The sequence below is a fragment of the Callithrix jacchus genome, chromosome Y, assembly GCF_049354715.1.
Source record: "Callithrix jacchus isolate 240 chromosome Y, calJac240_pri, whole genome shotgun sequence".
Lineage (NCBI taxonomy): Eukaryota > Metazoa > Chordata > Mammalia > Primates > Cebidae > Callithrix > Callithrix jacchus.
The window spans coordinates 6,674,882-6,687,426 of record NC_133525.1 but is presented as its reverse complement, the minus strand read 5'-3'; the positions used below and the strand labels follow the sequence as shown (position 1 = coordinate 6,687,426).

The 12,545-nt window shown below is 39.2% G+C and overlaps 1 protein-coding gene across 5 annotated transcripts in view; it reads right to left on the bottom strand.

Moving 5' to 3' along the window:
• The window catches only part of LOC100412584 (neuroligin 4 X-linked), a 333,835-nt gene that overhangs the window by 25,561 nt on the left and 295,729 nt on the right, over positions 1 to 12,545 (bottom strand). For 3 of the 5 annotated variants that reach the window (XM_035289881.3, XM_035289879.3, XM_035289880.3), the window contains one exon: positions 6,298 to 6,483. The exons of the other annotated variants lie outside the window; for them this stretch is intronic. In XM_035289881.3, the coding sequence (XP_035145772.2) occupies positions 6,298 to 6,483 (186 nt within the window). The remainder of the gene's footprint in view (positions 1 to 6,297; positions 6,484 to 12,545) is intronic. 5 annotated transcript variants of the gene reach the window in all.

Sequence of the window (12,545 nt, the reverse complement as noted above, 5' to 3'; positions counted from 1 at the left end):
TTTGTTTGTCGCCCTGTGCTACCCCTAACGCTGAGTCCCTGGGATTTCCTGGGCTGGGTCACAGTAGAAGACCCATTCAGTCTCAAGTTCAGCCCTCTCAGGTCTCAGTTTGCCGGTTCAACAGGAAAGCCGTAATAGTGTGCTTTTGTATGGAGCGCTGTGGAGCGCCTCTGCACTCCAGCGCGGGCCCGAGCCACACTGGCTGCCGGCTGCAGCAGAGACCTCTGCCTGGTGTCCTGCGTCTCTTTTATACCTGGGAATTTCCCCGTTCTGTGGGCAACTAAGATCCGTCTGGAAATGCTTCCCCAACTCACCCTCTCTGCACATCCAGCGAGAGCTCTGTTTTTTTTTTTATGTTGAGACAGGGTCTCTGTCACCCACGGTGGAGTGCAGTGGCACTATCAGAACCCACTGCAGCCTTGACTTCACTGGCTCAACTAATCCTCCCACCACAGACTCTTAAGCAACTGAGACCATAAGCATGCCCAGCTGATTTCCATTTCTTTTTATGCAAACAGGGTCCCATTACATTGCATAGGCTGATGTATAATTCTTGGGCTCAATGAACACTTCCTGCTCTGCTTCCCAAAGTGCTAGGATAATAGGCTTGAGCCACCTTATCCAGATGATAACTCTTTTTGTTTTCTTTTTGAGACACAGTCTCAGTCTCTTTCCAGTCTGGAATGCACTGCTGTGATCATGGCTCATTGCAATCTCTGACCCTTGGGTTTAATTGATTCCCCTGTCTCAGCCTCCCAATAGCTGGGACTACAGGTGCATATTATTTTGCTCAGTGATGGGCACTTGTAATCTCATCTTTTTGAGAGACTGAAGCAGGAGAATTGCTTTAAGCCTGAAAGGCAGAGGTTGTAGTAAACCAAAATTGTGCCACTGCATCACAGCCTAGGGGATACAGTGAGACTCTGTCTCAAAACAAACCAACAAAATTCCATTAGGGTTTTCAGTTCTTTGGATGTAAACAGTCCAGTGACTATGGTGGCATTTTGAAGACCACTGGTGACACAGAACAAACTGCAAAGCTGTCTTGATGACTGAGGTCGTTGCTAGTGAGCCTTAGGCACTAGCTCAAAGTTGTGACTGTCTATGCTGACTACTAATTAGGCAGCAAAACCAACTACTACTTAGAGGTCCAATTTCAGTTCTAATTCGGTATGGTTGCCAAGCTGAATACCACATCCAACTCCACATCTATGGGCATCATGCACATGTATCTCTATGTTTTTCTCTTTCTCTGCTTTGCCTACAAAAGCTTTTTGTCCAGGTTATTAGCAGGGTTCTAAAGAGGGTTTGGAGTTCCCACAGGGACAAGCAAAGAACCTCACGCTGGCTGGCCTGTCAAGGAATTTCTTCCTAAATGTGTGTGTGTGTTGAGAGAGAGAGAGAGCCTCATGCTGATCTGTCCAGGAAGGAGGTCCTTTGCTGGAAATCATATTTGCAGAAGAAAGAGAAAGAGGGAGACAGAAAAAAGAAACAAAGGGAGAAAAAACCAGATGGGGGAATGAAGAGTAGAAAGAAGACAGTGAGGAAGAGAGTGGGAAAATGGAGAGAGAGAGACAAGAAAAGAGAGAGAGACTAGGAGAAAAAGAGAGAGAGGAGAAACAACAGTGAGATGAAAAGAGTAGGAGATGGGAGAAGCGGTCAAAGGAGTAAAGAGAAGGAGGGTGAGAAGCAGAATAGAAGAGAAGGACAGAGAGCATATAAAAAACAAAGGAAGAGACAGAAGGAGAGAGTGAGAGGAGAATGAGAGGAAGAGTGAGAGAGGGAGGAAGACAGAGTCAGAGAGAGGCATTATTCTTCTAGGTAGAATCTACTTCTATGTGAATGCAACAGACATATTCTTAATGTTTCCAGAAGATTCAAATAATTAATATGAATTAGAAAAGTGACTTTAGAAGGGACCGAATCAAGATGGCACAGTGAGAACAAACCAGGATTGAAGCTCTCAGTGAATGCGTAGAGGATGAGTCAGGACTGCATTTTTAGACAGATCTTTGTTGCTCACAGAACGGGGAAATTTCCAGGTATAAAAGAGATGTGAAACGTGAGGGAAGCGGGTATGACTGGTGCAGCTGGTGACCGGTGGAGCCGGCGGCCAATGCTTCAGTGCAGCAGTGCTCCACAGAACTCCGCACAAAACGCACTGGTCCAGGTGCCCTGTTGAACCGACAATCTGAGATTGAGAGGGCAGATTGGCATATCCATCTGATTGAACAGGACTTGGACAGTGAGCCAGGCAAAGAGATTCCAGGAAAACCACATATGGGCTAGGGCAGTGGGATAAACAAAACAGCAATTCCAAATGCCCCAGGTGGAAAGTTTCACTGCGGGCACAGCTGAACCCAGGATGATGCAGCTCGGTAGGAGAGGGGCATTTGCCATTACCAGGGCAATCCACACCTACTGAGGTACACTCCCATTGCTGATGCAGCCTGCCATTGCCGAGGCAACCTGTGACAACAGAGAGACTCTGACACAAGGCGTACCCTGTGGCAGCAGGGCAGAGACTGCAGCAGCAGGGCAGCGACTGCAGCAACAGGACAGATGTCACACAAGCAGGGTGGAGCCTCTGCAGGCAAATAGTGACTAGACTGCTCCTAGCTGGGCAAAGCAGCACAACGGAGACATAAAGAAAACACCAACCTCCCGAGACAGAGCATCTGAGAAGAAAAGCGATTTTTTATGAGTTCTGCTGCAGCAGTATTAAATATAGGAGCCTAACAGTCCTGAATGAACAACAGAGCTCACATATCAGCACTTGAGCTCCTATACAGTACAGACTATCTTCTCAAGCAGCTCCCAGACCCCTCTATATGCAGAAGACTGACTTTTGGCAGGCATCATTTTGGGGCAAAGATAGCAGAAAAAGAAACACAGTTCTGCAGCTGCTATAGGTGCACCCCAGACAAGCAAGGCCTGAAGTGGACCTTAGCAGTCATACAGTAAAGGGGCTAGATTGGTAGGAAAAAAACCAAGTAACAGAAATACTTTATCATCAACAATCCGGGCATCCACTCAGAGACCCAATTGAAAAGTCAGCAACTACTCAGATGACAGGTGGATAAATCCACTAAGATAAGAAACCAGCGCAAAATGGAGGGAAACACCCAAAACTAAAACACCTCGCCTTCTACAAAAAAACAAAACTCCTCACCAGCAAGGGAACAAAGCTGGACGGAGAATGACTGTGATGAAACGACGGAATTAGACATCAGAACGTGGATAATGAGAAACTATTGTGAGCTAAAAGAACATGTTTTAATTCAATGCAAAGTAACTAAGAACCTTGAAAATTAATTTGAAAGAAGATTTGAGGAAATGATAACAAGAATGGATAACTTAGAAAGGAATATGAATAAATTGAAGGGGCTGAAAAACACAAGAGGAGAACTTCGCAAAGCATGCAGAAATTTCAACAGCCGAACAGAACAAGCAGAAGAAAGAATATCAGAAGTCGAAGATCAACTCAATGAAATAAAATGAGAAACCAAGATCAGAGAAAAAAGCGCAAATAAGAATGAACAAAGTCTCCAAGAAATGTGGGACTATGTGAAAAGACCTAACCTATATTTGATAGGTGTACCAGAATGTGATGAAGAGAATGAATTCAAGCTGGAAAAATCTCTTCAGGTTATTATCCAGGAAAATTTCCCCCACCTAGCAAGACAGGCCAACACTCAAATACAGGAAATACAGAGAACACCAAAAAGATATTCCACAAGAAGAGCAATCCCAAGGCACATAATCGTCAGATTTACCAGGGTTTAAATAAAGAAGAAAATACTGAGAGGAGCAAGAGAGAGATATTGGGTCACTGACAAAGGGAAGCTCGTCAGACTCACAGCAGATCTCTTGGCAGAAACTCTACAAGCCAGAAGAGAGTGGGGGCCGATGTTCAACATTTTTAAAGAAAAGAACGTTCAACCCAGAATTTTATATCCAGCCGAACTGAGCTTAATAAGTAAAGAAAAATAAAATCCTTTGCGAACAAGCAAGTACTCAGAAATTTTGTCACCACCAGGCCTGCTTTACAAGAGCTCCTATAAGAGGCACTACACATAGAAAGGAACAACCAGTACCAGCCTTCCAAAATCACACAAAAGGCTAAAAAGCATCAACATAATGATAAATCTACATCAACTAACTGGCAAAACAGCCAGCTAGCATCAAAATGGCAGTATCAAATTCACACATAACAATATTAACCCTAAATGTAAATGGACTAAATGCACCAATCAAAAGACACAGATTGGAAAATTGGATAAAAATCCAAAACCCATCATCAGTGTGCTGTATCCAGAAAACCCATCTCACATGCAAGGATACACAAAGGCTCAAAATAAAGGGATGGAGGAAGACTTGCCAAGCAAATGGTGAGCAAAAAAAAGCAGAAGTTGCAAATCTCATCTCTGATAAAATAGACTTTAAATCAACAAAGATCAAAAGAGACAAAGACGGCCATTAAAAAATGGTAAAAGGATTGATACAACAAGAAGAGTGAACAATTCTAAACATATATAAACCCAACACAGGAGCACCCAGATGTATAAGGCAAGTTCTTAATCACTTACAAAGAGATTTAGACTCCCACACAATAATAGTGGGAGACTTTAACACTTCACTGTCAATAACAGACAAATAAACCAGACAGAAAATCAACAAGGATATCCGGGGCTTGAACTCAAACCTGAAGCAAGCAAACCTGATAGACATTTACAGAACTCTCCACCCCAAATCCACAGAATATACATTCTTCTCAGCACCACATCACACCTACTCGAAAATTGACCACATAATTTGAAGTAAAGCACTGCTCAGCAAATGCAAAACAACTGAAATCATAACCAACAGTCTCTCAGACCATAGTGCAATCAAGTTAGAACTCCGAATTCAGAAACCAACCCAGAACTGCACAGCTTCATGGAAACTGAACAACTGGTTCTTGAATGTTGACTGGATAAGCAATGAAATAAAGGCAGAAATAAAGAAGTTCTTCAAAACCAGTGAGAATGAAGACCCAACATGCCAGAATCACTGGAACACATTTAAAGCAGTCTCTAGAGTAAAATATATAGCAATAAGAGCCCATATGAGGAGAATGGAGAGATACAAAACTGACACTCTATTGTCAAAATTGAAAGAGCTAGAGGAGCAAGACCAAAAGAAATTAAAACCTAGCAGAAGACAAGAAATAACTAAGATCAGAGCTGAACTGAAGGAGATAGAGACACAAAACACCCTTCAAAAAATCAATAAATCCAAGAGCTGGTTTTTTGAAAAGAGCAACAAAATAGACAAACCGCTAGCCAGATTGATAAAAAAGAGAAGAGAGAACAATCAATTAGATGCAATAAAAAATGATAAAGGGGAAATCACCACAGATTCCACAAAAATTTAAACCATCATAAGGGAATATTACAAACAATTCTATAAAGATAAACTAGTAAACCTGGAAGAAATGGATAAATTCCTGGACTCCTGTGTCCTCCCAAGCCTAAACCAGGAGGAAGTTGAAACTATGAATAGACCAATAACAATGTCTTAAGTCGGGGTAGTGATTAAGAGCCTACCACGCAAAAAAGCCCAGGTCCAGAAAAGTGACTTTAAATAAAGTCTAAAAGCCCTCCAGAATACAAATTCTATAAATCTGCAATATTGACATACTGTCTCTCTTCCTCCTTTTGTACATACTTTCTCTCTTCCATACTAATTTTCCCAAATTGTAGCTGGAAGTTAGTACAAAAAATATGAAGACTTCTAAAGTACTTACTGTGTGCGAGTCATTTGACCAACATTTACTTGTCATACACTTAAATTAGCAGAAAGATACTGCTGACCAAGCATGGTGGCTCCTATTTGTCATCCCAGTATTTTGGGGGGCCAACGAACGAGAATCATTTGAGTCCAGGAGTTTGAGACAAGCCTGGGCAAACATAGCAAAGCCATTTCTCTATAAAATTGTTTAAAAATTAGCCAGTAGTTTCAGGTATTCAGCAGGCTGAATACCTGAATATTATAAGGGAGAAGACTTAAGCCCAGGAGTTGGAGGCTGCAATGAGCTATGATTGTGCTACTGCACTTTAGCCTGGATGACAGACTAAATGTAAAAACAACTGAGTTAAAAGACATGAAGACAGATTCATTGCATCTTCTGGGCATTTTCTGTTACAATTTCCAGAGTGACTTCTTGCAACCTGGACATGCATCTCAGATATGAACTCTGATTACTCATTTCTTGATTTAGGGTACTTGCGTGCCCATCATGGTGACATCTATTACCTTCTGAGTAGTGGGATAGGGTCAATAGGCTGACACAGGAAGCCCCAGCCCCTGAGCCAAAGATGGTCACGCGCTTGGGGTCCCCGCCAAAGGCTCCCACATTCTCCTCAATCCACCGTAGTGCTTGAATTTGGTCCAGGAGCCCATAGTTGCCTTTTGCTGCCTGGTCACCGGTACTTAAAAACCCTACAAAAGAATACAGGACATTTCTGGTGGTCAGAGATAGCTTGCTTTCTTCAATCTCTGTCACCTCAGTCATCATCCCCACAAGAAAAAACTGGATTAAAATTTTTGTGGTAGAAATAATTACATAAATAATGGTTATGGTTTAGGCTGAAATTATGATACAATATTTGTATATATATGTCGCTAATGTGGAAGACAAAATGAATGTAAAATACTAATAACATAAAACAATCTCAGAAGACACAAATATTACTAGATTCAGGATATCATTTAGGCTTTTTTTCTTTCTTTTCCTTTCTTTTTTTCTCTCCCTCTTTTTCCTCCTTCCATCATTCCTTCCCTTCCCTCCCTCCCTTCCTCTCTCGCTCTCACCTTCTGTCTCTCCCATTCTTTCTCTCTTCCACTTTGTTTCTCTTTCTCTCTTTTTTCTTTCCTTTCCCTCTCTCTTCCTTTCTATCTTGTACCATTTTTGCATCCTTTGTTGAGCCTTTCTCCCAAGGAAACACTGATGCCTTTTATGAACAACTGTGTTGTATAAGGGAGAGGTTTGTTTGTATGAAGACAGACTGCTTTAAGTTTTAAAATAACGTCCAAACCAACTCCTTTGCTGCCTGGTCACCGGTACTTAAAAACCCTACAAAAGAATACAGGGTTATCCTGTATAATAAGGATAAAGAATATCCTTAACCAAAGATGACAGCATTTTAAGTAGCAACTAAGTGCAAGCTTCCACTTTTAAAACCAAAAGAGTAGAGGATGAGGCTGTATAACAATTGAGTCAACAGTTTTCTTCCATGAGGTTTCCTGAGTTCATGTGAAAAAATTTTCTGGACTGGAAAGGAGGAAATGGGCTGGCTCCAAATAAAGTTACAGGATGGTTTTTGTTCTACAATGACAATAAAAATTTTAAGTCTGTATCGGGAGTCACTTACTCCTGCAGCTTCAAAAAAGACAGCCTTGCCTTTCCTTGTTGGAAGCTTAAGAGATGAGATCTTCTTTAAAGAGGGACTCAATGTGAGATTATCTCTGATTAGTGTGTATTATTCAGACACTAGTCAATCCCCTCCATTACTTAATTAGTTATTATTAATTAATGCTTTAGGCTAAAAATGTTCTACAACACTTGTCTCCATCACTATATTTTTGACAGGGTTTCTTCATGAAACTAATCAGGCTTTGCTTAGGTGAAAAGATTCTATCATTCAGGGTACATAAAGCAATGATGACTAATGCCAGTTTCAGTGTTCTATAATACAATAGGGTAATGCTTTCTTCCCCTGTTAAAGAGAGAGGTGATTAATTTTCTAACAGTACACTTCTGCCTTTAACACATCTTTTCTTTACTCACTGTTCTGTCTTTCTCAATTCTGCAGAATAACTTGTTTGCTTATGTTGTTTCTGCAGAGGTGTGTGAAGATTTTCAACATTTGGTGAATTACTTTCTTTCACCACAACTTTTTCCTCCCTAAAAAAACAAGAGTGTAATAACCTTTCCAATAGCAGACTAATGAATATCTTCTAACTTCAAAATTCTTAGTTATGCAAACAGCGTTCTACTGGATAACTGATAACATTAATCTTTGATGTTCTGAATTTCTTCTAAATATCCTGTAAGCTGGCTGAGGGAAATCGCAATGCATGTGAAGTTTAACAAATGAATGTAGTGTTTTGTAGCTGATGTTTGCTTAATTTCTGCCATGGAATTTTCGTTTACCACAACATCCAGGGATTATTTTTTTTTTAATTTTAAATTTAAACTGACAACAAGGGAGAGTGCCTATTTCAGGTACAGAATAAATAAAACAATTTTATGTTATTTACAAGAGTATAGTTCTTTCATCTTGAATCATCTAACTGCTACCTACAAGAAAATTATGACAATGAAAGAGATCTGACCTAATAAACTCTATCTTGCCTTTAACCTTTATATTGCTCTTGATCATTTCTGGTCACAGGCCAAGCTAACTTTGGGAGAAATTGAACTTAATGAAAGGGGCCCAGATTCTGCTAAAATGTAGGTTTTGTTAAATTATTACCAGACATTATTCCAGAGATCACAAGATTTGCAACTTCTTCAATCACCAGAAGCTAAATTGGCCTTTTTAAAACTTGTATTTAGTTTCTAGGGTATATACCTGTAGATTTACTATGTACGTATGTTGCATGTCACAGAGGTTTGATTTACAGGTTATTTTCTTTCCCAGCTGATAAGCACAGTGCAGAATGCCCTTTTGAGATATCTTTTCAGGCCTTTGAATTTCTGAAAACTAATTGGTTTTACTGTTACCAGTGACTTCTCTGTGCCCTCACATGCAGGCAGACTCAGTGTACCAAAACTGTTTTTTACCTCTCTATTTTTTCATCTCCACCCTATCACCAGCACTCATTTCCTAGCCTGTCTCTGCCAAACTAATCTTGAAAAATTCAAGCCTTCAAATTTTTGAGAAGGCTGATTTCAGTAATAATAAAACCCAAGATTAGTGCTCCTTCTGAGAAGTCAGCCCTCAGGTAGATCATTTAACTTTAATTGTATGTTCAAGGTGAACGAAAAGAACAAGCCACTTGATTACCTCAGACTATAGACATACAGCAAATGGCTCCTTTTATTGACAGCTCTTTACACTCCATACTCTCCAAGAACATTAGCCAATAAAATTTTGGTTTTAAGAGTTACTCTTCCAAAAATGAAGCTTGTAAATCAGCAACCTCTCCTTTAACAATTGAACAATGAAAGAAAGATGCAAAAGAGATCATGTGAATTAATGCACACTAATGACTACATAGATGCCAAGTTTCATCCAGATATTTTCAGTGATATAATGTGGCTGTGTCCTCACCCAAATCTCATCTTGAATTGTAGCTTCCATAATCCCAATGTGATGGTAGGCACCCAGCCGGAGATAATTGAATTATGGGACGGTTTTTTTTTTTTATGGTGTTCTCATGGTATTGAGTATGTCTCATGAAATCTAATCGTTTTATAGTGGCAGTTCCCCTGCACATGCTCTCTTTCTTGCTACCATGTAACATGTGACTTTGCTCCTCCTTTGTCCTTCTTTGTCCATGATTGTGAAGCCTTCCCAGCCATGTGGAATTATGAGTCCATTAAACTTTTTTTCTTTGTAGATTACACACTCACAGGTATGTCACAGTCAAAGCAAGAGAAGAGACTAATATGTTAAGGTGGTGTGGTTATTTAAAAACAGGTTTCATGGAAAAGGTGCTTAAAAAGAAAAATCACAGTTCTTCCTGCCACAGGCTGACTGAGCTTAAACAGAGGAATCACATGTTTTCCTTTTGCATGTAAACTGAAGTGAATGTTATATACACATGAACATTTCTATTTGGTCTTACTTTACAATAGAAAAGTTTTCAATTTTTATTATAGATAATAATGTAGATGTTTTCTCTCCTCTTGAAATATATCATAGGGCTTAAGAAAATAACTTCAGGTCTTTTCTTTCTCCACACACTGCAAGTCAATGGTAAGGGAGTCAATGAGGTCAGATATTATTGTTAATTTAATTAAGAAAAGACATTGTTACATGACATTAAACACATGATCCATTATATTTTAAGAGGTCATTCCTCACATAAAAACAGTAGGTATTTTTTGTTTTGGAGACAAGTAACCAGAAGATAATTAAGTAAATAGAGAAATTAGATATTGTTCACTATTTCAGTGTGTGTAATTCACCTGTAGCTGGTTCATATATACAAGGCATATATACCATATGCCTATATAATCACATACATGCATGTGTGTCTATGAATATATATGTACACAGACATACATTTGTGCACCTTTAAAGAAGTTACAACAAACAGGATATGTTTAAATTAAAATTCTTCAGTGAGAACAAACAGCATTTGTATTAGGTCACACAAACATGTTCAAAAAGAAATCTTGTGAGATAAAAGCAGTACTTTCAAAAACAAAATTGAGTCAAATAGATAAAAATTAATCTTTCATATATAAAATCATTGATGAGTCTGTTAATTACAAGGTGAGGTTTTATTTTTCCTAATGAAATAATTTAGGATTTATTACAGGAGCACACACATCCACAGGATAAGCTGCAAGGGAGGGAAGGGAATGTCCTGCATACAAATTCTGTAGCCTGATCCACAGGCCCGATTGAAATTCTGTGCCTTTGATTTTTAGTTTTTACTTTAGTTAAAAATGGAATCAGTATTCCAGACATTCTCATATTGTATCATATTATGACATCATTATTGCACAGAACCAAAACATATTTGTGAAGTCGTTAGAGAAAAATCTAAGACAATTTTAATAGACACATGATTTCATACCACAGGTTTCCAAACTCTGGGGCCCATACCTTGCATCATTTTCATCAGGAAGGTAATATCACCACAAATTTATCTAAAATAAAGTTGTGTAGGTTGTTTTTAAGTTCTTTAGTTTCAATTACATAAAATTAAAAAACCTGAAATTGATAATTGAGAAACACAATGTCAAATAATAAATACAGTTTGTTTAGTAAAGAGTAAAATATCAACATTTGAAAATAATTGTCATATGGGTTTCATGAATATGAAAATTTGGAAATGGCCAGCCTGGAAATAAATCTGAGTTTTGTAATGTTCACATTTTATTGCTAATATCTGTGCATTTTGTTCACAATTTAAATCTCTTTCTGCCACAATCACAATCACAAATACAATAGAATGAGTGTGTTGGACAAACAAACTCATTACCAGAAATCCAAGGATTATTTTCTGTGGGCCCATGTATCTTTCTCAAGGTATGACCTACTTATGTTCTTGAGCCTGCAAATCCACCACAAGAGTTGCTAACTAATTCCAGAATATGCTCTGCATTTTGATATGCTTTTCTTTCTGTATGAAGGTGTAAGGTATCCTCTCCTGCCTTAAACTGCTTTGAACGGCTTGCCTGAGTCCACCTTCTTCGTTTGGCTATGGTCAATCACAAAGCGGAACAGCTTGCTCATGGACACAGCAACACTTGGAAGGTCACTCTGACCTATAGGTCAGTATCTGCATTTTCTGCCAGAGTCACCTGCATACTAAGGTGAAACCTGACTGTCTCAGTCTACCAATGTGGACCCCTTTCCAAAAGTGTCCTATATGATTAATATGATTACCTGTCAACACAGTATATGGCTTTCAATAAATTTCTGTTGTAGAATGTATCACTTTACACAAAGAGAATTTGCTTGGTGATTGCTGACGGAGTTACTGCTTTATTGAATTCAATCTGACTTCCTTGTGGTAGACTATATTTTAAAGCCTTAAGCATGTTATATAAGATTTCAAAGTTGCAAATATATGTGAAACAGGAAGAAATGTGGTACCCCTCCCATAGCAAGCTGAGAAACTCAGCCGGACAATGTACAAGAAACATCATTGGGATGACTGCTAGCCTACTTTTATGAATATCAAAAGCCATGATGTTTAGTTTTACTTTACGTACACACATGATGGACAAAAAAATGTCTGCCAAATATATGAAATGTGTCCAAAGGAAATGTTGACTGCTTGTCAAATTACACTCTGATTTTATGCAGATGGTAAATAGAGATTATGTGTTCTCTGATGGTATGTTTTTTAAATTTTTATTGCATTTTAGGTTTTGGGGAACATGTGCAGAACATGCAAGACAGTTGCATAGGTACACACATAGCAGTGTGTTTTGCTTCCTTTCTCCCCTTCACCCACATTTGGCATTTCTCGCCAGGCTATCCCTCCCCACCGCCCCCTCCCACTGGCCATCCCCTTTTCCCCACAATAGACCCCAATGTTTAGTACTGCCCTCCCTGTGTTCATGTGTTCTCATTTTTCATCACCCGCCTATGAGTGAGAATATGTGGTATTTCGTTTTCTGTTCTTGTGTCAGTTTGCTGAGAATCATGTTCTCCAGATTCATCCATGTCCCTACAAACGACACGAACTCATTCCTGATTGCTGCATAATATTCCATGGTGTATATGTGCCACATTTTTCCAATCCAGTCCATCATCAATGGGCATTTGGGTTGATTCCAGGTCTTTGCTGTTGTAAACAGTGCTGCAATGAAC